Source organism: Melitaea cinxia, chromosome 18 (assembly GCF_905220565.1).
Source record: "Melitaea cinxia chromosome 18, ilMelCinx1.1, whole genome shotgun sequence".
Classification (NCBI taxonomy): Eukaryota; Metazoa; Arthropoda; class Insecta; order Lepidoptera; family Nymphalidae; genus Melitaea; species Melitaea cinxia.
Window position 1 is genome coordinate 14204100 of NC_059411.1, and position 27815 is coordinate 14231914.

Genomic DNA, 27815 nt, shown 5'->3' on the forward strand with positions numbered 1-27815 from the left:
AAACATCAACCGCACCCGGATGACGTAAAAAAGTGTTCCACTGTCTCATACACGTACTCAGAAAAGAGCACAAAGCAGCATCAATTTTGTATAGCTCCATTACTTTCATAAGCCATGTATGAGGCACTGAATCATACGCTTTCTTGTAGTCAATCCAAGCGGCAGCCAGATTTTTCCGGTTTCGACGTACCTGTTGGCATATGGTCATGTCTATGAGGAGAAGTTCCTTGTTACCGCGACTACCAGACTTACATCCGTTCTGAGTCGTAGCCAAAATATTATTTGTAGTAATATGTTTTGTAATTTTTGTGACGAGAACAGATGTAAGTAGCTTATAGATGGTGGGTAAGCAAGTTATAGGGCGGTAGTTTTTAGGATCAGCGGTACATCCCGATTTGTATAACAGGAATGTGGTACCAGTCGTCATAAATTTAGGTAAAGTATTAGTTGAAATTGCATTTTGAAATTGTGATGCCAGGATGGGGTGCGAACTATGAAACCATTTAAGCCAAAAGTTATGCAATCCGTCCAGTCCAGGACATTTCCAATTCGACGTTGAACGGATTGCATAACTTATATCTTCTGGATTTATTTTAATTTGTTCCATTTGTGGAAGTGAGCTGCACCTCCTCCTGACAACATCCATCCAATCACTCTCAATGTGGTCAATGGGGTTCGACCAAATATTTCGCCAAAAATTATTTATCGATGCTCGGGTCGGTAAATTACCATTGACCACATTAGTAGTGCACTGTTCCCAATTCCTGTATACCTTTCGTTGGTCGCTTTGAAATATGCTATTTTGATGATATCGATCCCTGCGTTTTTTATACCTCTTAATGCGTTTTGCCCATGCACAGAGTTTTTGCTTCAGAAAATCTATGCGGTCTGAGACTGATGTTATGTACTCGTTGGATCTTATATTTGTACCCGCAAAAGCCTGGTGTACAAACCGCATGATTTTTGGACGCCTATTACCTGCCCTGAAACATGTTAATTTGGCTATTAGTGTTCTGGTTAAATTTATTTGTTTTTCAATTCTGGCCTGCCAAGCTGGAGCTGTATGGGATGGTAAAGTAATTTTATTTGATTTAAACTTCACATTAGCTACATTACAAACAGCTGCAGCTCCACAGTACAGAAGTGAGTGAGTATCGGATAAATTTTGAGTGCTGTCTAAATATTGTTGTAAAATTTTATCCATAACACCTACTAAAGCCAAATTACGTCTGTGAATAGGCAAACGAGGTAGCTGTGGCCTAATATTTGGTGGCAAGGATCTATATTTCAAAATAGCATCCTCCAAAGCTCTTCTCATAGGCTCATTATCCTGTTCGTTTACCGACAAATCAACACTGTTAGGAGATATATGATTTATATTAAAATTTATTACCTCTCTTTGTTCTTTTTGTGATGTTTGTATATCACGAATGTGACTAACAGTATTATTATTATTATTATTATTATAATTAATAAACATGAAGGTGATCCTTCTTAAGGAGTGAACTCCAGTTGCGTGTCGAAGCTTTGTTCCATCGTCGACCTTCAGTATTGCTTGAAAGAGGGTTGTAGGCTTGTTATATCTTAGTTTAAATTTTAAATTCAATTATTTATCTTTGTGTCCATTTGTTATAAATATTCTTTGACGGTTCACAGGAAAGTGGACATAAGGTGCCAATTAAACCACTAATTGCAACCAATAATTCTTAGTCATTAATCATTTCAATTCTTTGTTTTGTTGTTGTATGGATTAATTAGTTGTACAACTTTCTTCAATGTTTGTATGTATTTTAGATGCCTGATGATGGTCCAATAAAGGATCGAAACGTCGCATGAATTTGCAATTAGTGGTTTGATTGGCACCTTATGTCCACTTTCCTGTGAACCGTCAAAGAATATTTAAATTCAATTTTTTGTACTTAAAATATATTGAAGAATCGTGAAACAAAATTGCTTCCAATTTTTAGTTTTACCTTTCATTGCCCATTTCAAACCCATTATAAATATAAAGAGTATGCGCAAGCGAAACCGCGGAAATAGCCAGTGTAAAATAATGTACGTATTAAAACTTCGGTTTACACACGCGACCTTCACAATCGAGACCACTTTGTTGAAGATTTCATTCGTTAATTAGAATCTACGAAGAGTCAAGAACCTCTCAGAATACATCGTGTATTTATTTTGTATTATATTGAAGATTCGAGATCTTAAAATGAATTGTGTAATATATTGAATCATTCTTAATGATACTTATGTGTAGACACTCAACAATTTTATGGATTTCTGCATAAAATATTTTTTTACCTGGCGAATTTTTAAAGTATTACTATTAATAATGTATAGTATGTGTATATCTATATCTATTTTAAAAAAATGAGAGTGGCCGTCGACAATGCGGTAAATTAACAATGTAAGTCACACAATGTAAATTATAAAGCATGTAGTGCATTATAAAATTAATGGAGCATGTAGAAAAAAAAAAAAAGAAAAAGAAAGCTAAAAAAAAACCATAGTCGTAAGTGATTATTCTAGTTATTATTATTTAATTTAATTCTAATAATTATTCTAATTAGTATTATTATATAATTATATATATCTCTCACGGTCAGTTTTGGACTCACCATCAAAATAGAGAAAATAAGCTTTAGTTCGTAATTCGAATGCAATGTTGAAAATAATACGCCTCAACGCTTGAAAATTAAAATTTAAATAAAAAAAGGCATGGGCACTCAAGAGCCTATGGATGTTAAAATTTAAATTAAAAAAAAAGTATGTGTATATCGGTTTTACGAGTATATTATAATTCTCAAACAAAGTCAATTGTCATTTCGCAAAAATAAACAAAGTTTCACGTTTGAAATTTTTGCTGAGCAAAATTTCTTATCAAGTAATTAATTTGGTATAACAAACGCTTCACACTCAACCTTCCTCAATAGGATTTTATGTACTCAATAGAATAAAAGAAAAAACGCCCAGACCACGACAAACATCTAAATGGCCAATACAAATGTAAATATGTCGTGAAGGGATCGACTCCGCGACCGCCAGCGCAACAGCCAATGCAGTGACCGCTGCACTAACGTCAATTATATGTTCACGTGCTAATCTAGGTTTACACTATTTATTTATTTATTTACAGAAAAAAAAAAATACAATTTATGTGATAAACAGTGCAGCAAAAACAATTAGCAGTTTAACAGTGCACTGTTTCTAAAGTACACAAAAATCTCATGAAGCATATAGGTATACCAAGTTTAATTAAAAGCTGTTTGGTAGTTTTATTATAAAAGACTTTATGATATAATTATCATTTTGATTCTTTACACCTAACATTTTTAACCCTAATGTTATTTTTATCAAAACGAACTGAAGAAGAAGTTTTCTTTAAATTTTTAAGTTTATTTATTTGAAATGAATCATAGTTCCAGGTTATGTTTAGACTTTTCATTAGTACCGTTCTTGAAAAAGCAATAAAGACGAAAATCCTTTAACACCCAGTTTCTCATAATATATTAATAAAATAAAGATAGTCTCTTAAAGTCAAAAATTTCAATATATTTCACGAATAAAATTTCTGTTGCCTCCAACGTCGAAATTTCCATTTTATCTAGTTTTAAAAGCAATAAAAAATAGAGATTAATAAATCCTATTTCGTTGACAGAGTTCACGCATCAGTAACGCGAGCGGCGACGCGTGCGAGAGACGTGACCCGTGCCAGCACGGTGGCGTTTGTATCAGCACTGATGATGGACCTAGCTGTGAGTGCAGGGACGGTGATTATGAAGGCGCCTTCTGTGAAAGAGGTTTGTTTAGCTTTTAAATGCTTTTAACTACATTATATTTTTACTAGTTATATATTTTTATTTTCTTTTAATCAGGGCAATGTTTTATTGATTACGAAGTGGTTGAGTAAGTAATTCAATTATCTTTATCAAAGTTAATGTGTTTGGTGTTCATTTGTTACCAATTAAAATAAAACGTAATAAACAAAAAGTAGACTAATAAAATTTAGGAAAGCAAAGTTAGATTTACTGCATCATTATAACGTATTATTTAAAAAAAAATTAAAACAGTGTTTAAGAAAAAATACGCTTAAGTAACATTTAGTACTTGGAGTTTCTTGAAAGTGGAACTTATGGTTAATTTCACAAAAGAAAAACCGAATTCCTTCACATTATTTACAAATAAGTAACATTTTTAACACTTACCAGTTGAAAATTTAGCAAAAAAAACTGTAAACTAGAAGGTGACTATTAATCCAGACATTGCTTTTAAGCGAGACTTGCTAGCTAATGGCAACACTACGTGTAATGTTAACAGAACACGCTATTCCTCTATTTGCACGGTAGTTCTTAATATAACTGAACAAGCTAAGTATTTTCGTCGAACACTAACAAAATATTAAAGACTGCTTGATTTACAATGTTAATTTGATAGATAAATCAAGAATAGTTGATTTTTTTTGTTAGGGTTTACCAAGGGATAATTATGGAACCTCTTTACTACATTTTCTACATAAGAGACGGGATTTCTATCTAGTATCTCCTTCTAGCGATATAAACGTAAACAAATGATTTTCTAAAGATTTTTTTGTTATATATTCAATATATAATAAATGTGCCAATATTTGAATTTCCAATTATTGAAAAGATGCTGTATATGCTTCGATTTAATTAAATTCTGTTCGCTCTAATGTGTTGAAGTTATGTGTTTACGATTTTAATGGTTTATATATCTATTACTTTACAGTCTACGTTAGATCTGTAGACATACTTTGTTTTAAGCTTAGTTTTTCTAATCACAGCAACATTTATAAATAACACAGATATTTCTGTTACTAAAATTGTAAGCAAAGGGTATTTCTTTTGTCTGTGGTAATTTTGGGCAGTAGCTGCATTTATCTTTATACTGCACTGAATGATATAAACATATAGAATACATGATATTTCAGATAGTCTTATCTAACACTTTTTTAACGCTATCAGAATCAATATATTTTAAGTTAGTTAACAAATTTAGTGTAAAATTTTAAGAGAAAAAGTTAAACAGCGGGTCAATTTTTAAATTGGAAATTTACTCATTTCAAAAACCTGAAGCTCTCATTTGATTACAATCGGTACGAAATATGCGAATGTTACTCCATGTGAATTGTTTACAGAATACTCATCTGCATGAAATTATACTTTGAGTTGTATAGAATTAAGCATAACATATTCTTAACATCTGTGGTAAATATTTGAATATTTATCATATAGGCAAACTACAAGACTTACTTTTCACCTTTATTATTACCATTCTTTTTCCTATTTAATATTTTTAGATTGCTTTTCTTAACTATAAACTTTTGTGTCAGTCCTGCTAACGATAAATTATAAAGGCCAACTGTTTTTAACACAATTGTGTTTAAATTTGATTAGATCACAATAAATAAAGTAACTTTAGATGGAAGTACCAAAAAATATTCGCATCGCATCAGTACTAATAACGCTATATATATGTACAAACGAGACATAAGGAATGAAGGAATGTACGCTAGTGTAATTTAGTTCGAAGCGACTAGTTAGAGGGTCGTTAGTTAAAATGTATGGATTCAAAACGGTCAACCCGCACGCCACGGTTTAAAGCCGGCGAGGCATATATAACAGTTTTGATGCGGTTAAATATTAAACGACAGATTTACATTCCCAACTTAGTAATGTGGTAGAATTTTTTTTCCTGAAACGCTTAAAAAGGGTGGTTAAAATCTAATAATAGAGGAAAACTAATATGACCACAATGGAGAAAAGTATGTTGATAGCTGATATGACATGGTGCATAAGTGTGTTTGTATATGTTTTAATTTGTAATTTCATAGTTCTCAAATTAGATTTTTATGTAGTATTTTGTCATCTTTTTCAAGAGTTTTATTGACTTTTGTAATTATTTCAAGAAATTTCTTGAATTGATTATAACATGATGGTGCATCGTCATCTGTAAGTTACTGAAATACAGCAAAGCTATTCTGTGTTTCCACTTACCAAATAAAGTTAAAGCGGAAACTAACAGCTGATGTCGTTTCTTCAACAGATGTTCAAACGTTTCATGCCAGTGTGACTAATTTCTGACGCCCAACTGACGTGACAACATTTGGACCAAAACATTGCTATCAATATTCTGCGGTATTAATTTCTACATATACTAGCTTGTGATACTCATAGTGTTGCTGGCATCTATTAAATAAGGCAAGTAATTGTTTACCAAAAACATCATCCAAAATGTTCTAATTTTAATACTCATCGAGTTTTAAGATAATGTCGAGAACTTATGTTGCATCTCAGACACTTTTGGCTGTAACTGATTGCTTGAAACATGATTTAAATTCAACTGAACTATAATCACAGGATGGATCATATATCATAGGATGGCAACTTATAATTATATGTAGGCCATTAATTATTGTCTTCTTATCTGATGAGTCAAAAAATTTATAACAAAACAATGAAAGGTGATATATTTTCATTGTTTTATCTCAGATATATTTTTATTTAGGATGTCAGCTGAACCTGAACATTGTAATAGGTACTACTGAGTACAGCAGGCAACATCCTGCCCAAAAACTGGAGTAGCGCAACTGGAGCAGTACCTCGACCGACTCGACTCGACTCGACTCGACTACAGAAGATCATGTTGTGTTTTTGTGGTGAGTAAGGTAACCAGAGCTCCTGGAGGGATTGGGGAAGTAGGGTCAATTAAAGGGACGAATTTAACATAACTGAAGATCTATGATTATTAGACTAAATAGTTATTAAATACAGCCCTGGTAGGAACTAGGACTTTATTGATTGCCTGGTTTTAAGTGAATGTCTCGAGGTTGAGTTGATAAATGAAGCACACATTAGTCTATTAGTACAATTTTTTTTTTCAAATCTGTCTATTATTCTTGGGATTAGTAAGCGAACAAAATCTTTAGCTTTTTATTTTTATATAGACTATAATATTTTATATAATATATATAGCTTTGAAACACTTACATTTCGTTTTAGCTTAAATATTTCGTGAGTGTTACGGATGGCTCACTTTTCAGGACTCCTAAATGTCGCTAAAACTTCATTGTATCAGAAAGTTTTACTTTTAAGTGACGTAAAGACAAGGAGTGACGCGCTTTAGGTGACAGCTCTAATCCCTAGTGACAAGATGTCTTCATACATACATCCATGTGTAGTAAGATTTACATCTCTCTCTTGTCGGTCCCTCATGTCTGAGGATCGTGGTCAGCATCAGGATTGCATCTGGAGCGGATGATTTGCCTCCACCGGTCTCTGTCCATGGCGTCTCTTATGACCGTGTATAACTTAGTGGCGGATGAGTTTTAAACCTGGTCTGCCCATCTCGTTGGTGAACGACCGCGCGATCTTTTGCCGTCCGTGTCATGAGTCAGCATGAAAGATTTACATATATGAAGTTATTGCTTATTTGAAATTCCTCACTTAGGGATAAGCTGTCGGTCCCGGTTGTTATCATGTACACTTGATAGCAATCGTTACTCATAGTAAGGTATATATCTGCCAACCCGCATTGGAGTAGCGTGGTGGATTAAGTTCTGATTCTTCTCCTACGTGCGGAAATAGGCCTATGCCCAGCAATGGGATATTACAGCCTGAAGTTTTTTTAAAAGTATTTTATTGGTTATAATTTGCAACTTACAAATAAATAGGTACAATTCACACTTTTACAATTAGGCTACATATAAGCTACATATAGGCTATAGTACAGACTATCACGCTATTGAATGTTATATTTAATGCGTATTATTTCATTAGTATGTTTAAATAGGAATAAAAATAACGAATTTAATATAAAAATAAAATGTCAACTAGCAGTTGTCTTCAAATAAAGCTAAATTTTATAAGTATATAAATATTACTTGTCTTTGTCACGCTTGCGATATAAGCCGCGTGCAAGCGAGATAAATAGATTTTTCGTGATTCGTATACAAGCTTACGTTACGCCACACGCTTACTCACAGGCACAATATGGTGATGTGTGGCGCGTGCTTGCCTAAACTAATACTTTTATAAGTGATTTCAGGAATCACGAAACTTATCAAAATCTTCATATTGGCTGATTGCATTTGATTTTCAAGAAAAAGTATTTAAGGACGTCTAGTACATAAAAACAGCCGGATCAGCAGGAATTATATGAAATCATAGCTAAATAATAAATGCTTTCAAGGTTTTTTTTTTTTTTTTATATAATCGCCTACCAGCAGGTGAGCCATACGCTTGTTTGCCGACGAAGTCATAAAAAAAAACGAGTGTTCTTTAGACCACACGACTGAAGTAAAAAAATTTTAGCTCCTACAGTAGTATACGAAACATAGCTCTCTCTCTCTTTCTAGCTTCACTATCTTATACCTCCCGTTCAATTTCCGTTCGCCTCACCCGATCACACTTTTCGTAACGCTTTCGCTACGCATTTGCCAACTTACCTCCCAAGTCAAGCGTTCGTAAAAAAGTTTTACTTCAAAATTAATATCCTTAATTTATAATAAAATTTATACTAACGTCAATGGGGTTTTAAATTGTGATTAAAACATTGTCAAATGATTCGTTAAAAGGGGGAAAATAATTGAAATACATAACAGACTATCGTAAACACTTATTATAAATAACGTTAATACTCCAGGTGATATTTAATTGGTAGCTTGTGCTCTAGTCTCGGCGACTTTAAATTCTGCCTTGTTTATTACTATAAAACGGCTAGAATAAAGTACTTTGAAATACTGTTAATTAAATTCTAAATTATTTAACAATCTTACGTATTTTCAAACGATGTATAGAATAAATAATCACGTAAATATTTAAATAGTTCAATGTTTCTGAATTTAGGGAAAATGATGAAATACCGGTGCGTTTTATGTATTAAAGTTGATATGTACGATTTTATTTTTGTGTTACCCACACATTAGGAATTCTAAACATTTTTGAATATCATATCAAAAATGAGCGCTCCAGCGGGGATTGAAATTTTGATATGATAAAAATGAAAGAAATTTTAATATGATATTAAAAAATGTTTATGAAATTTGTCATGGCGTAAAGTAAAGGAGTAAAAAGAAACGGAAGGAATTTCATAAATGTATAAGAAATTTATTTCCGTCACCCCTGCACCAGAGCAATAAGGCAAATTGATTTTAAACTCTTTTTCGATATTCGAAACGAGGAACTTACCCAGCAAATGATAAATGTCCCACACGTTTACAATGTTTTTTAATTCATTAATTTATGTTAGTACAAACATTATTAGATTTTTATATTAGGCTAGCTGTGCCCACGACTTCTGCGTTTTAGGTTTCTGTTTTTTGAAAATTGTATTTAAAGTAAAAGTAAAAGTATATAAGTATTATAAAAATAATAATTTGGAAGTTTGTTTTCTACTCGAAAACCTTTTTTTTTGTTCGTAATATTCTATTGAGTTTGCAGTCTCAAGCGCACCGATTATTCTCTTTCATGACTTCCTTATCCTACGCATATTGGCTTAATCGATTGTGTACAATAATACAATTGAATGCCAGTTACGTATGCATACCAATAATAAATTCACTAATAAAACTAACGATAATTGCTTAGGCTTTGTATACTTTCTGAGATTAGATTTAATAGATAACAGAGCGTCTGACATGCGGACTTCTATTATTATTATCATCAAAATAAAGTTTAACTGGTTTTTATTTTAAACTGACTTCAGGGTACTCAATCCGACTGTTTTTAACTGTTACTTCATAAGTTTTTACTGGGTGAACCGATTTTGATGTTTCTTTGTTTAATCAAAAGCTGTTACTTGTTTGTGGTTCCATTTAAATTTGGTCAAGATCTGGCGACTACTTATTGAACTATCCCTAATCATGCGTATTTGATAGACAACTTTTTCGACAACGTATCTATGTTGTATTACTTGTCGTTGGAAACTCACTCGCTCGCTGCAGCTTGTAATATCCTATTGCTAGGTATAGGCCTCTTTCACATGTAAGAGAAGGATCACAGCTTAATCCACCATGTTGGTCCAATACGGGTTGGCGGGTATAACAATGCAAACTGAAGTCGCTTTATTATTTAAACAAATGTTAGATAGTTTGAAATAAGTGTATTCAGAATTATGTAATGTGGATATTTACGTTGTAGTGGTTATAGAGTGAAACCGTGCGTCTTATTTAGATAATATATCATTTCATCATCATCATTTCAGCCTCTCACAGTCCACTGCTGGACATAGGCCTCGACAAGTTCACGCCAAAAATGGCGTGAACTGATGTGTTTTGCCCATAGTCATCACGCTGGGCAGGCGGGTTGGTGACCGTATATAATATAAAAAAGTATAATTCTGTTGTTAAGTTACATAACGTTATATCGTAGTCGAGGGAGCTTTGTACCTTTCTCGGAATATTCATTCTGTTCGTTGTCAATTCAGAATCCAGAATCCAATTTATAAGGTAATCTGAAATGTGTATTACGTGCACGATTGTCGGAGTCGATATGAATTATTTGAATTGGATTTTTTTAGTAATGTTTTCGTACAAACAGTTGAATGTAGTTTTTGTATATAAAACTGAGCTAAGGCACACTAGGAAGTATCTTTCTCAAAATCTGGAGCAGTCGGACTGAGGAATCACCTTGACCTTACAGAAGATCACAGCTAAATAATTTTTTTTACATCACTAGGTCGGCAAACAAGCGTACGGCTCACGTAATGGTAAGAGATTACCGTAGCTTATAGAAGCCTGCAACACTAGAAGCATCGCAAGCGCGTTGCCGTTCCAATCCCCAATCCACCACCAGGAGCTCAAGTCACATTACTTACCACAGAAACACAACACTTCTTGAAAACAGTATTATTTAGTTATGATCTTCTGTAAGGTCGAGGTACTACCCCAGTCGGGCAACTCCATATTTTGATACTGCTTTAAGCAGCATTGAATCAACCAGTGTTGTGTTCCTGTGGTAAGTAATGTGACTTGAGCTCCTGGGTGGGATTGGAGTGAGGGTCGGCAATAAATGATTATACTTCTGGTGTTGCAGGCGTCTATACGCTACAGTAATCGCTTAACATCATGTGGGCCGCATGTTTGTTTGCCGATTTAGGTGTATAAAAAATATACCTTATATATAACTGTGGTAGTCTTAAACTTTTTTGGGTTATAATCTACTTCAAATAATTTTTCAAAGACATGATATTTTTAAGAATTTCAGTCAGACGTGCTGTATCAAATATATGACATAACTAGTTTAAATGATTAACAAGTTCGTCAATATTGTTAGTTTACGTTTTTCTTTTCTTGTATGTGCGTCGTTTCAGCATAAGTCTAACGAATTCAATGCAAACTTTATTGTGTTTTAAATTTAAATGATTTTAAATATACACTGTTGTGAAAATGTTTATTTTTCTTATACGAGTATATAGTAAAAAGTTGGCAAATATTTTTTAAGAAAATCTGGTTACTACGAAGTTTTGTTTACCATTGATCGCGAGAATAAGCTACAGTCTCCCCACCATTAAATAATCCAGCGCTGCTAGACTGTGCTCCACGCACAAGAGATAAATTATTTCAAACTATTATTCTTTATTTTAACCCAACAATTCGATTATAATTTGAATCCAAGGTGGTCCTATTACTGCATGATGAAGTTATTCAAATAAAATTGTACATTCAAGGAAAATAACAGAAATTCATAACCGTATATCCTTCAGCCTGTAATATCCCACTGCTAAGCATAGGCCTCCTTGCCCATGTAGGAGAAGGATCAGAGCTTAATCCACCACGCTGCTCCAATACTGGTTGTCCTATACACAAGAGCGTTTTTGGTAACCGACGATGAACGATAAGAAATTGTGGTGCAACACCATGAAAATTATTAAATATAATAATAATAATAATAATAAATATTTTATATTTGATTCTTTATTTATTATGTTATTAATTATTTGAGTTATAGTAACATATTTTTGTATCTATGACTACTTTCTTTAATTTATGCCAGTAATAAACTTTTCGGGTGCACTGAAGAAAATGTCTTTAATAGATAATCACAGTCCTATTTTAATGTCAATTATATCATCGCAATGATAAGCATCTTCTATATTCGCACAATACTTCCAATTGAAAGCAAATGGTAATCGTATCGGCGAACGAAAGTTTGACAGTCAGTGCTATATCTATTTCATCAATAATTCTTGTAACAAGAATTGATCACAACGACGTAATACATCATATTCAAGTACGTTGACTTCTTGACAATTTCGAGGCACTTCGCTCGCTTATCGCTTTCAATAGAACGTTTCAGAAAATTCCCGTGTTCGCGTCGGCGTCAACCAAAAAAATTGTCAGTTACATTCCCGCGTACATTTTCACGAAATCAATTTCGACAATTGCGTTAACATGTCGTTGACGAACGTAATCGCGTGTTACGTTCGCTTTTTTAACGAATAAGTACCGGGGAAACGAGTGAATGGTTTATTTTGAAAATGAATGATCGATATTGTTTACGCAGTGAGATGTCGATGAAACTATGACTTGTGAAGCGTATTAAATGTGTAAGTATTTGCTGTTTTTGTTTGTAAAACATCTCATACGTATCCATAAAATTACTTAACTTATAATTTGTACCGATTCAAATCCATTAACGATATCATACTAGAATTTATCTGTCAGATACTTCTAATCACTACATGTGATATCTATTTATTTATAAGTTGAGGTGAAACAGGCCATCAATCCTGCTGGTAAAATATCAAATATCTTATCAGTACGTTGTAGTCATGTGAGAGGTATTTTTTTTCTTTTTATGAAATAGTTAAGACCGCCGTTGGTTTTTTCATATTGTCAGAATGCTCTAAAAGAGAAGGTTCAAGTTTGAACCAGAACTACTTGGCTTTATCTTTCTTTAATCTTGACAACAACTTGACGACTTGGCCTCGGTGAGGTTCGCTGATCCGCCATAAAGTAGTATGATGGATATCTCCATATTTTTCTCCTAAGCCATATAACAGGATTCAGGTTAATACTAGTCTTACGGATGGTAAAAATTTTTACTGTCATAGTTACGATAACAACTTAATAAAGCGCTCGACCTACCTCAATTATAAATGTAAACGTTAGAATAGATATCGGAATATATATCTGATATCTGGATCTCTGATAATCTGGTTTAAATTCAGTGCAAAGGCTATGGAAATAGCATAATGTTAGTTTTTCATGAAAAACTGGATGAAACCCATGCGATGCTAGCAAATTGGGCTAAGATCTAGACTAGGAAAAACCGAATTATGGGGTTTTGGGGGGTGGAGGGCGGAGGGTGTAGGGGAAGCTATACACGGTAACACTGCCACACTTCGAAGCCCCATGGTTATTGAGATATCCATGGTTAAAGTTTTGAAATAAGAGGAAGAATTTAAAGCTATTATAATACCTTTGAGCTCCGCGTCTGACTTTACCTTAGCTCCGGCGCTGCGAGCAGTGCAATCCATACGCCGTTTCACAACTAAGTAAATAAATAAAAATAAAATAGATTTAATTAAAAACATAACATGAAACAAGGCTGTATGGTCTAAGACCTTTGCCTTTACACTTATTTAAACAAAAACAATGAATTTATGCTTACATTGTTTTGGAGCGAAACGATAAGTGGCCTGTCATTTTTTATTAAAACATCTATTTCTCAGTTGTTAAACATTAGTTGTATCGTTTGTTAATAAACCGTGTGAAAACGTTAAGTGAACGTGTGGAATGTTAAAATCAAGTGCCAAATGTGAAAATAACATGTGAAAACGTAACGTAAGTTGTATCGTTTGTTGATCTTGGAGTCGAGATCGTTTTTATTTTGAAAATAACTTATGAAAAGTAAAAAAAAACGTATGAAATATAAAAATAGCGTGTGAAATGTGAAAAAAAACACGCGTGAAATATGAAAATAATGTGTGAAAGCTGCGAAATTCTTCTTCTAACCTCAAAACTTTAACCATGGATATCTCCATAACCATGGGGTTTCAAAGTGTGAAAGTGGTACCAGGGGTGGCGTTCTCCACCCTCCCCCCCTTCCCCCCACGGTCCCTAAATTCGGTTTTTTCTAATCTAAAGCTTTACCGCAAATTGTTGGAACTTCCTAATCAAATTCAAAAATATTTTAACGTTATAAAATCTTTTTACTACGCTATCTTGCAAAGATAATTCGTCAAAAAGAAAACAGGAGTAAATTACAAATTCCATAATCATCTTTTAGTCATACAAATACCATTTAAATAATTGTGTTTATTCTTAAACAAAAAACAAAAAAAAAACGTATTTCAATGTACATCGCCAAATACTAAATACTATTAACTAAATTAGGTATGTCACAAAAAGTACACATCATATATTGCTCGAATTAAAACAAGATTACAAGACTAGCGCCACCTTTCGAATAAATAAAGAATCATAAAAATCGGTATATCTAGAAAAAGTTATGAGGTAACAGACTAAAAAAATTTATGATCGATTTATACAGTTGGATGAAATCATAAAGGTAAGCACTTGTATAATTTATGAGTTTAGTTACTCATATTCAGATTAAAACCATCTGAATTGGAAAACGGAAATTTACGTATTTTCGCAAACTGTTAGTCGTTTGTTTAAGTGTCACTCCTGTTTTTTATAGCTCGAAATCTGTTGGCACCGAAAAATATCTGTTCGTCCTTTTGCTGCGTAGAGTAGAGCGTGGATTTAGTTTAATATATCGTCAGTAAAGGACCTCTGAGAAATAAAATAATATTTAGTAGATGTAAAGCTTTATTTTTTTAGTTGAAAACTAAAGACGAATGCACTAAAAATAATTAAATAAACTTTTCCCTTTAAAACTTCTAATAAATGTATAACGTCATTACATGATTTACATAATAAAAATCTTAAAATTTATATGACATAATTTATTAAACTTGAATACAAAATTTCAGCTCAATCGGTTAAAGATATTTGCTTTAAAATTGAATTGCAAGATTCTAACCTAATAAACATACATACATACATTCTTACATTTATACATTGCAAAATATATAAAAGCTTTTAAAAAAAAGGTGGTATGAAATTTACTGGAGCTAGTATTCTATACTTTTTACTTTTCGTTGTATTTCGTTCACAGTAAGATTTAAAAAATCACTGTTTCACTGTTCCTGACCAAATACATTCTAATTTAAATTCTGATACTCGTCGAGTATTTTATTCATAAAGCAGAGCGTACATTCTTGTTATAAAACATGCAATTGCTGCCAACACTGTTCCACAATAAGGCTGCTAAGCACACACCGTCGACAATACCGTTCAACCACAATTGCATACTCAACTAGAAACTAGAAAGTTATACTAGAGATTCTCGTCGACTTCACACGGGTATATATTCATTTTTATACGCCTCCAAAAACGTAAGACGTCCTCAATACGATTATATATTTTTTATGTGTGTTTCCTCATAACTCTTTATTCTGTGGAACGATTTCGATGATTGTTTTTGTAATCGAAATCTGGAATTTGAATTTGATCGAAATTTAATGGACACTATGAGTCGTGTATAATATTGCGTATTTACTTGACTATTTTCCGTCTACTTGCGTTGTGCTACTGGTCGATGTATTCGTTTTATTTTATTTTTTTCGTTTTCGTGCAAACATAATAATAATAATAATAATAATAATAATAATAATAATAATAATAAATACTCTTTATTGTACACTACAAAGAAATGTTACAAAAAGGGATACATACGAAGAAAGATGTACAAAGGCATGTACATAATTTTTGTATTGAAATAATCGTTCTAAATGCGTGCGTAAATAATTGTACTTAATGCGTGTAGGGACATATCTACTGGAGAAAACTTTTTTAACTATATAATTTTTTTTTATTAAAAAAAAAATCAACTTTCAATATTTAAGTAAAATATTTTTTATCTAGGAACTTTAAATTTTGCTTTATAAAAATATTGGGTAATTCTGCTAAATTTAAGTAATTAAATGAAAGTCTGCACATTTACACTTGAAGGATTTCAAATCTAATTTCTTCTTTACTTTTCACAGGCATTAAGATAATATTGAAAGTTCAAAGTCAATAAGTTAAAATGTTAAATTACTCAAACTAATACATTACCACGGCTTCAAGGCGATATTTCCTCTGAGATACGCGATTTTTCAACTTCTCTAACAATTTCCAACAATTTCCATTACGCTTCTATTCAAGGAAATATTTCTATTAGAATTTCTAGTAGAAATAGGGAAAATATTTCATTCGTCTGTCTTGTTTAATTTATGCGTTGAATGTTTTGTTTTATATTTGTTTTTGTTCTTTTGTTATAGAAACAAAAAAGTTGTTTGTTCTGGAACAAAAAAAGCAATTTCGATTTATATCGACCTATAATTAAATGAGAACGTAATCAAAATATCGAAGTCAATTAAGTAGACATTAGGGGGTATACATAAATAATTACGTGAGCTATTTTTCGATCAATTTAGACCCCCCTCCCCTCCTTAGGTGAGATTGACGTTGAATATAATAGAGATTGACGGGAACTAATAAAGTGTTCAAGTGTACTATGGTTAATTTATTGAAATTAAATAAAATTCAATGCAAAACCTAATGATTTTAATAGCCATGAGATTTATTTTAGCGTGCAAAATGAACACTCAAAATATTTTTTTTTAATATTTTTTATTTTTTGAAGTTGATGTGAGAATTTGTATATTATATTATATATGAAATACTGGAGTCATTTTCCCTGACTTAGGGAAGGACGACCGTGAGTGTGTAAAAAAATATCCCAATTTCGCTGATGGACGTGTGTTTTTGTCTTCAATTGTAAGCGTTTTTTTTCATTACTTTTTACGGGATAAAGTTGAAATAGAATACAATATAAAATGGAGTTTGTGATTTTTAGTAAAAAAAGTTAATAATTTTCTAGCGTTTAGTTTTGCTCCTTATTCTTGATAATAATTACATCGTGATCTAAAGTATTTTTAAATTAAATTTTAATATCGATTTATTTAATAGCAATTTGAAGTGAATAAAACTTAGACTAACTTGTTAGCGTGGCTGATAACAGAAGCTGACAGGAGCAATGGACGACGACACATATAATTTTTTTTTGTTCTATGCGCGTTCCATGCGCCGTTTCTGAACGACTGCAAAAGTTGGATATTTTTTATATTTCTAATTACTTCCTTGACCATGCCGTGGCAACTTGAAAATAAAACATCACTCATAATATAATTTTCGAACATATTTGTAAACCCTGTTTCAGTATAAGTTTTGAGTTTTCCTACATGAATAAATTGTCCAGTTAGAATATATTCATTTCTACAAGATTTGAGTACAATAACTTCACTTTCAAAAATAATTAATAATTTAATTAATAAAATGACAATTCGAAGGTACTTTTGAAGCTTATTCCAATAAAGTTATTTTTGATTGTCTAAAGTTTCCAGATAACTAACCGTAGTTACTAATAAAACACGTTAAAATCGTTCGACAATATCAAGTATATAAATATAATGCCATTATCCATCAAAATATTTATACTGTCGGAGTAAACAAGCGACGGTTCTACCGAACAGCTCATTTAGTATGTAAAACAGAAGATTACGAGCCGCATATGTTTACGCATAACAAAGTATCTTTCATCAAAATATCGTTTTATGTGTTACAATATGTTCTGACGTCATCACGTGGTTTGGGGTTCTGTAGGAATAAAACTCCAACTGGTGAAAATATTTGTCGATCAAGATCAAAATTAAGTTTCTGCCTGTAACATTCCGCTGCTGGTATAGGCCTCTTCCTCCATGTAGGAGAAGGCTGCTCAACTGTGAGTTAGCGGGTACCGTGTATTCGTGAAGAGTACTTTAAAATAGAAAAGAAGAAGAGAATTTAAAATTTTAGGCCTTCTTGATGTTTTTCGAGTACGCAAAGCCGCTAGGCATCATTGTATATTGTTGGTAGATTTCTCTCTTGGGCTGGATACTAAAAAATTCGGTTTTGTATATTCGATTAACATGGACTGAGTTCAAAATAAAATATTTGTTTCCTTTTTGAGTTAAATTTACATATTGAATAATTTTCTTGATTATATAAAACGTGTCACCAGTAAAACGAACGAAATTTTTCGGAAACCATTTGTATTTATTCTTTAATAAGGCCAAATTTGAATCGTGTTTTTTTTTTAAATATAGATAACTGACATTGTTGCCTGTATTTTATCTGTGGTCATCTATGATTTTGACAATTCTCATAAATAATTTTATCTATGATTGCAAAATAGTAAAAAAAACGAGTGTGCTTTAGACCAAGACTAAAGTAGAACTTCCAATCTTCACTAACTTATATCTCCCTCGCAACTTCCGTTTGTCTCACCCGATCACACTTTCGTAACGCTCTCGTCACGCATTCACCAGCTTACTTACCACAAAAAGTATTATTTAAAATATTCGATCAAATCTTACTTAAAATTGAATTAATCTTATTTGTTTGATTGTAAATTATTATTGATTGTAAAACTAAAGTCTTCAAACTTATGGATTGCATTTTTTGTTTTGCAATCTAAGATCTTAATCTTCTTACACTAATATGTATTTTTACGCACACGGCAAAATTGTATTTGAACATTTATAAAGATAAGATTTTATTTTCCAAAACATTTTTATTTCGTTTGTATTAAATCAATATTTGCATCTTATAACCTCGGAAACGAAGCCATTTAAACAATAAAAAAAAAGTGAGAACTTTTTAAGGACAATAACATAATTGGTAATAAAAGTTTTTCATCTTTATTTTAACTTTTTTTTTTTATTGTATTAAAAAACATTTTATAAAAATGTAATATTAGTACGTATAAAATACAATAATATCTATAATACAAAAATGAATCAGTCCTAAAAAGGAGTTCAGAAACTAATACCCACACACTATATCTAGGTCAGCTCAAACGCTAAAAATCTAAATCTAGATCTGAATGGAGTGTGAAAAGATCCCACCTCGCTTGACCTGTCCCGGTAATGAGGCGTTCCGTTCCGTTATCCCTTACCGATGGAGCGATCCCGGCTAATGTCTTTTTTATCTAAGGATATATCTTCAACGTTACCAAGTGGGTTCTGTTCATCATGAACTAAGTCCTAGAGTGTTTTATGATGATCGTTTGGTGCGGTTTTATCTCTTTATTTTTGGGTATTTGAAAACGTTTTGTTTAATTTTGTGATTATTTTCTCGTTTGGGTTATGTGTAAGCAACAAATGTCGTGTAGGTTCTACTAATGCAAAAAAATTAGTGAGGTGTTGTAGAATAGCAGGTTTGATTTTATTGGTAATCGATGGAATTACGGAATAATTGTGGTTATTATTAACTTCATTTAAAAAAATAATGTTATCAAAAATATAAGAGAAAATTGTTTTCAAATCTCATTTTCAAATAATAAAATAGACAAAAGATGAGCACGAGTTTGTATGCATAAGATTTTATATTCTATTTCCAGATTTAAAGAGAATAGTTTTGTCGGATTTATGACTTTGCGACAGAAGGCTTCTAGCTGCCTGTATCTCATTCGCCTTTGATGCCAGAATATCTCTTACAATTCACGAAAAAGGTATTCCATTGTAGATGCAACAATTTATAACACAAAACAGGTGGAATGCAATGTATTTCCTCGCTTGCGAAACAAAAAAAAAAAAATTGGAAGCACTCCAATATTGTTTTTCTTTCACTAAAATGCATTTTCATTTTGACCGAAAGGTTTTCCAATCAGACATTCGAAATGAAACAGAGCACTTATTCTAATCCAACACCATTCCAATTTTAAAACTGACGGCGCGGGAAATGTGTCATGCGAGTCACACGGGGATAGGTTCCGGGTTCTGTCATCGAGTCATTTCCGGGACGCCATTACCCCTGACGGAAATGGCCAAGCGACTGAAGGCGTTCGGATATTCGGATCCTGGAAGGTTCTTCGCGAAGTTATATTATTTGAATAGCTGCCTTATGTGGACGTCTTAAGATTTAAATTTTATTCACATAGCTTCTATATTCAAATGTAGGTTCGATCAAATATAAGGGTTTAACCTGAAATGTAGCTGATTCTGATCTGCAATTTTGGTCGCTTGGTATGTAAAGTAAGTCCATGTATTAAAATATAAAGATATGAGCTTATCGCTTCGTACTAATTGTTACAAATTTCGTTTTTTTTTTAGCTTTTCTAATATTTACTAAAACTTGTTTTTTAAACAAAGTACAAAAGTACTAAAGTCTTAGTGTGAACGAATAAGAAAGTTTTATGGTGTTAAATTAAAATTAACTTTGTAACAAAAGGAACTGCTACTGAGGTCGTCAATAAATAGTCGCTCATTTTACTTTGTTATTTAAAACATGTATACGTCACGTGAGGGAAATTACAGCTACACTTTATATGAAAATAGCACTTTACAATGAATGCACTCATTTAAATTGGAACCGCTTACATAGTTTACTTCAACACTTTGTAATGATTTCTAAACTTTAGCAGCACGTAACTTGTGATTAGCTCGTTGGTGCAGTTTGTAGTGGCCCTGGTTTCTGTTCCGCGAGTTGCGGGTTCGATTCCCACCTGAGTTTGTGTTTTTATATTTATATCTATATGTATTATTTCTATGTAAATTTACCAAAAGAAAAATTTAGCTTTAACAGTCGGCTGTTACCTATAACACAAGTATTAAGTTGCTTATCTTAGGGACAGATCACTGTGTGTGTGTGTGTGTGTGTGTTTTTTTTTATATCACTAGGTCGGCAAACAAGCGTACGTCTCACCTAATGGTAAGAGATTACCGTAGCTTATAGACGGCTGCAACACCCCAGGAGCTCTGGTCACCTTACTCACCAACAGGAACACAATACTGCTTGAAAACAGTATTATTTTGCTGTGATCTTCTGTAAGGTCGAGGTACTACCCCAGTCGGGCTGCTCCATAATTTGAGCAGAAAATTCCTGCTGTGCTCTACCTCACTTATATGTGTATGTTATAAGATATTTATATTTTATTTATTTATTTAGGAAACGTTAGAGACAGGGAAATAAAACTTGTGTCAGTTTTCTTAGCATCAAAAACTGTTCTAATTGTAATTTTGATCTACCCTAAATCTTTAAAAAAAAAATTAATGCTGCAATTCAATTTTTTGTAACAGTTTCTTCAATTATAAAGTACCTTACAAAATATCACAGCTAAATAATACTATTCCTAAGTAGTGTTGTGTTCCTGTGGTCAGTAAGATAACCAGAGCTCCTGAGTATCTTATCATTAAGCGGAGTGAGCTTGTTTACCACCATTATCTGTTCAACTTTATTAGCTTTAATGAATGAAAACCCAAATGGATTCATTTATAATCACCCGTTAAATGCTATTTGAATACCTACGGAATATTTTGATTTTATGAAAATGTGTCCCTCGACGTTTTCATCTCGGAACGGTTAGAATCGTCACTTAATTGGAAATTCAATTTTGAGCCGTAACATTTCGTGCGGATTGCAGATTGTTTGTTTTTTTTTTCAGCGATTTCAATGCGATCACAGATGGATATTATGTGCTTCATTCTTTGATTTTTTTACGACAAAAGCTTTGAAATTAATTTTGAATTGATTGTAGTTTATTAATAAAATAAATAAATGGCTAACATGTACATAGCCGGTGATTAATTTATGGGAGGTTAAATTTTTGTTATTTCTGACTGTACCTTAATTCCGGTGCTGCGGGAAGTGCACTCATGCTCCGTTCCGCGACTTTCACACGTTATTTTCGAACAAATGTACGTTAAAAATGCTCTCTACTGCAAAATCAACATACGATACGAACTGACCTTTAATGACTGACAAATAGACACTTTTAAACAAAATTACGCGTCACTTAGCGTTTCCTTCAAAAACAATTTAAACACAAAAGCATTATTTTTATCTAAATAACTGTATATAAATTAGAAACACAATAACAATTATTAAAAATACGATACGAACTGACGTTTAACTTATATTTTTATCCCTTGTTCATTCTCTTAACAATTATTTCGTTTCGTCGAATTATTATTCTTCATTGCTAGGCGTTTCGCTGTTGGCGTATTTCGTGTGATGTGGGGCTGTGTATGCAGTCATTGGTGGGGTTCGCGGTGTAGATTAGGCTCAGCACTATATAAGCGTTGGTGCTGTGCGGCTCCTTCCTTTTACTTGGTCTTCAGCCTCGGTTAGGTTCAGGGTGCGATTTTGTTGGGGTTCTTGGCGTGGCGGACACGTGCGGTGCCGTTGTTGCCGGTGATACCACGGGGTAGGATTTTGTGTCAGGGGGGGGGGGGTAAAAACCCACTCCCCCCTTCACTCCCTCTCCCCCATAACACTAATGTTCAGTGTAAGTAGGTTTATGCAGCAACAAAACACAGCCTTAAAAAGCTGTTATGCGCTCACTGCCCGCGAGTTGAGATTTTTAACAGTAACTTGAAGGTATTTGCAACTAGTACTTGCATACATTATCGCGCCGCGAACGCACATCACCTTACCTGACGCGACCTTCACGCAGGCTCCTTATGCGGATGTGTTATCGTGAAATACCATGAACATTTAACATCTTCTTAACTCCAAGAATTCCATGTGATGTGCAGAATCCAACCAGCTGGTGTGCCCAATCGATAGTGGAAGTCATCATCGATTCTCTAAAGTATGAGTGCATCCTATTTTGTTGCTGCATCCCTATTAACGTCCTGAACATCGATTCCATCGACAGATTATTCCTGGTCTGACCCAAATGTAGTAAGAAGTCACCTATCTTTTCCTTTGTTGAGGTGCGTTTGCACAAATATGCTGAGAATATTTTTTGCGATTATTAGTATTTTAATACAGGATTTTCTAAGGTACGTTACTACGTACGTAAGTACGCATTCTATTTTGTTGCTGCCTGCCTATTAACGTCCTGAACATCGATTCTATCGGCAGATTATTCCTGGTCTGACTCAAATGTCAGCCACCTATCTTTTCCTTTGTTGAGGCGCGTTTGCTACAAATATGCTCAGAATATTTTACGATTATTTGTATTTTAATACAGGACTTCAGGTGTCCTAACCTAAAGAGTCGGTTAATTGTAAAATCAGAATATAGGGATATAAATATTTTTTAAATTATATTTTTTAAAATTGAATTAAAGATTAGCGCATTCTAATGAAAAGAAAACATTTCAGCATTATTAATACAGATAAAAATCCCGTTCGCAGAAAATTAGAAAAAAAAAAACTTTTTAATTTGACTGATTTCTTGTGTCGCGAAATCTTCGCCGATTACGAAACGATTTTAATGATTTCTTTTTCGAAGAAGACCCTCGAGGCTCTCATTTAAATTTAAGGAAAAACTTCCACCCTTAATTAAAAGAAAGATTTTATTTTAAATTCAAAATATCGTTTTCAGACGATGCCATTAGTCAAAACACGAAATCGTGAAATATTTATATAAATTACTATATCACCCGTCGAACTTCCTACAACCGTAATTTTTCAGGATTACTTTTTAATTTTCAAAGAAGGAGTAGGTTCGAAATTCGATTGTATTTTTTATGTGTGTTAGAACTTTTTACTGAGTGGAACGATTTTGATGATAATTTTGTTCATATACCTAATAAATATTATCGAGATCGGACAAGTGCTTTTTGAGTAATCTCTAATAACGCGTATTTACTTGACTATTATTTCGTCTACCTACGTTGTATTACATTTAGAAGTTTTTCACAATTATATACAAACCTTTTTATTATATTTCAACGAATTATTTTTATTCACATAAATTTAAAATATTATTTTAATACCATAACCATTAGTCAAAACACGAAACTCGTATAAATTTTATACAAACCATTTAAATGTCTACTATGTCTTGAATAGCGGAATTCTATCGGATTATATAGATAGATATTTCATAGATATATTTTATAGAGATTCATTGATTCGATTTAAAGACAAACCGGAACGATTCAACTGTTATTTGTGTTCGATGTTCAACTTTTGACCTCAAAAATTCGCTATTTGAATATTCATTTCCATAAATCGAACTTCCGGTTTAGCTTGTGTCAAAATACACTAACAATTTTAACGTTATCATTGTTGGATTAGAACGATGCGTTTATTTCACTTTATATACAAAGTACCTATGTTAGTGTTTTATTACGATTATTATTATATTATATTCGATTAAAATTGATTATAATTGATTAAAACTGGTTAGTACTGGTTTAGAGCGGTTTGTGGTGGATTAGTAATAGCGTAGTTATTTCATTACGCGAGTACTAGGAATACTGTAGTAGGGATTTATATTTTTTAAATTTAATGATTATTGCGTAGGTTTTTGTTTTAGTAAAAAAGCTTAGAGTAGGCGTTGAAAATGGTTTATGGAATGTAAAATCATATTATAAATTTTACTGTAATTATATGGTTTTTCTTTAATTTAGTAAGGGAAGGTACATCAGAAAATATTTTGGATGGATCACAAGGAATTTTTTGTGTCAACAGCGGGCGTTGGGTTGCCAATAAACTTGAAATACTCGCGATGTTACAGACGCATAAAGCAATAACCGCTTACCATCAGATAGACAGCTTGCCTCAACAGTAATAAAAAAGCTTGTGTGTTATTTACACACGGCAGAAGTGAAACTTCTGAAAGTGAAAGATTATTTTTACCGAGAATATAAAATACTATGTGATGTATTGTATCTTATTCTATCCTATACAATTATGTGTTTGTTTTTTTTTTATCGTGACGCATTTGCGATTCATCGAGTTTCAAATTACGATTCTAGATTTTCACTTCAAAATCATTTTGGTAGTGTGTAATATTTTATGTTGTCTAGTTAACCTTAAATATTTAAAAGGTATTTGAATACAAAACCCTTAAAAAGTATTGTAAAGTTGGTAAAAGGCGGTGTCTTGTTTCAATATAAAAAGCTTTTCTACTGTTAAGCATTCCATTTTTCCATTTATTCCTTTGTTTGTTTCATCGATTTCCGCAGATTTTAATTCTTTCTTCCTTATCACGTAATCTATTCAAAAATTTTGCGATATTCCTATTTTGGTTAAAGGATATTTCGTATTGTTTTTGTTTAACAATGAATTTCATTATACGTTTTATTGTTATGTAATATTTTGACGTGACAAGGTCTAATAAATCTATGAAAGCCGGCTGCATGCACGAAAAAGGATGACTCATTGTCCCGTTACGCTCATTGTACTCTTGCGCCGCATCTATCTCTCTTTCACTCGATTGGCCCATACGTCCGAGGAGATGTTTTGTTATGACGTTGGCGATAAACCATCGTTCGTAAATCAAGTTTACAGACAACTAATTTTTTAAATGTAAGATTGATTTCCCTACTGGCAGTAACAGGTCTAATTAACTATATTGAAAACATTTGATTAAAAGTATTACACCAATAAGAACGAAGTATTGTATTCGAAGTAATAAAGTTATAGCTTATGGTAGAGGACACTTTAACATTTAACATATAGTAAAATAAGGAGAATTTTAATTACTTTGGCAATGTCACTGTTGTGATATTTAACAGAGATATATATATATATATATATATATATATACACCAATTAATTTAAAAAATAAACTTAAAAATTTATTTCTTGATACTATTGTGATAATAATATATTTGGTTGTGTGCATCTTTTTGAGTTTTGAGTCCCAGCCTGCTTCTAATAGGTGGGTAAATGTGATTAAAAATGTGATTATTTTATATATTTTTTGGTTCATTGGTTATTACTAAATAGCATTGTCGTAAACCTGCGCGGAAAAAAAATTAGAAAAATATTTTTGAAATCTATTCATTATAATATTTTTGTGAGTATAATTATATAGATAATTAGCTGTGCCGCGGTTTCATCTGCATTGATATGAGGAAAATTGGACAATAGCCTCCTCGGTAAACGGGCAGGCCACCACAAAAAATATTTTTTTAATTAGGACCAGTAATTCCTGAAAAAAGCGCGTTCATGCAAACAAACAAACTTTTCAGCTTTATGTATATATATATAATATCAATAAAGATGTATAAATTTGCTAGCGAAAATTGTCCTACTTACTCGTAAACTTTTTGTTATTTCATATCTATCTGAGCTAGAGGTACCCGCCGCGGTAAACGCGGTTTTCCCACGAAAATCCCAATTTACGAGAAAAACTGGATAAAAAGTGTCCTATATGTTGCTCCATAATCACCTCTATGTTCTAGTAAAAGTATCATAACATGATTCCGAAGATAAGCCCGGACAAACAGTTCTGGTTGAGAGACTGATAGACAAAAATTTTAAAATCGCTTGTTTGTGTACATGGACTTGATAAAACACAGATACTTTGAAATTACAGACAGACACTTCAATTTTATTTATAATAAATTCTGAATGGACTCTGAGAAGTAATAAATCAAATAAGTCTCATCAAATAAGTTGAACAGAGGTTTAAATAAGTACTTATTAAAATAAAGAAAGATAAAGTAAAGGATACAGTAATGTAGAACGAGTAAATATAATCAATTTTTTCGTATTATATAAGGAAAAATCATCAGACAATACTAATACTAAATGAACAATAATATTAGTCAATAGTAAGAGAGCTGTTACTTTAACAGAGGTAGTAGGTACTCATTTTATTTTATACTACTCCGTCAGTCAACAATGGCTTATGATCATCTGAATATGAATTATGTTGTAATTAGAGCTACTGGGGGAAATTGGGGATCGAATCGGCAACGCGCTTGCGATACTTCTCGTGTTGTAGACGTTTATTGGCTACGGTATTCGCTTACCTTCAGGTGAGCCGTACGCTTGTTTGCCGATTTAGTGTGTTATAATATATAGTTTATATTTATTTTCAAAAGAGTAGCTGCGGAGTTTCTTGCCGATTCTTCTCTGCAGAATCTTCATTCCGAATCAGTGGTAGCTTCACTTTTACAAAAATAATAATTTATTTTTAAAGTTTTGATTTGTAAAATGACGATTCGAAAGTGCTTTTAGAGCCTATTTGAATAAAGCTATTTTTGATTTTGATTTTATATATATATAAAGACATTTAAAATCTGGTTGTCAGAAAAGTTGGTTTACGGACGATAGTTTAATGTGACAACGTTATAACAAAACATCTCTTCGGACGCATAGGCTAATCGAGTGGAGGAGAGATGATGCGGCGCAAGTGTACAATAAGCGTAGCGGGACAATGAGCGAAACGGGACAGCGAGTTATCTTTTTTCGTGCATGCAGCCGGCGTTCATCGATTTATTAGACGTTGTCACGTTAAACATGTTATCATTTAGTAGGATTATAAAAAAGAGTTCCTCGTTAAAAGCTCATGACCATAAATTTAGTTGAGGCGTTAGTTAAAGACCTAGTTATTTAGATTTAAGTTTAGAATATTATGCAAAAAAAAAAAAGATACGCTTTAATTTCTGAGAATTGCCCGCGATTTTCATATTCCCCGGTGAATACAAATAAATAGAGTTTTTTCGTTTTGTTTTGGTTATACTTTTCATAATAGCACTAAGGGAGGTTACACAGCTGAGAACAAAATATAAATGGTCACGATGCAGGAAACTACAAATGTATTGTTTCTATTCATACATGTTTACGAAGTCCCAGACGCAAGTAAGTCATAAGAAGAAAAAAAAAACATATTTCAAAATATTTATTCTATACCAATAAATAAAATTAGAATGTCTGTTTGTAATGTTAAAATAACTTTTTATTAAATGCATATGGATGTGTACACTGTGTTATGTACACGATACATATAC

The 27815-nt window shown here is 32.5% G+C and overlaps 1 protein-coding gene across 1 annotated transcript in view; it reads left to right on the forward strand.

Moving 5' to 3' along the window:
- The window catches only part of LOC123662146 (neurexin-1), a 241188-nt gene that overhangs the window by 112336 nt on the left and 101037 nt on the right, over positions 1-27815 (forward strand). Inside the window, exon 4 of the mRNA XM_045597031.1 lies at positions 3662-3803. Within this exon, the coding sequence (XP_045452987.1) occupies positions 3662-3803 (142 nt within the window). The remainder of the gene's footprint in view (positions 1-3661; positions 3804-27815) is intronic.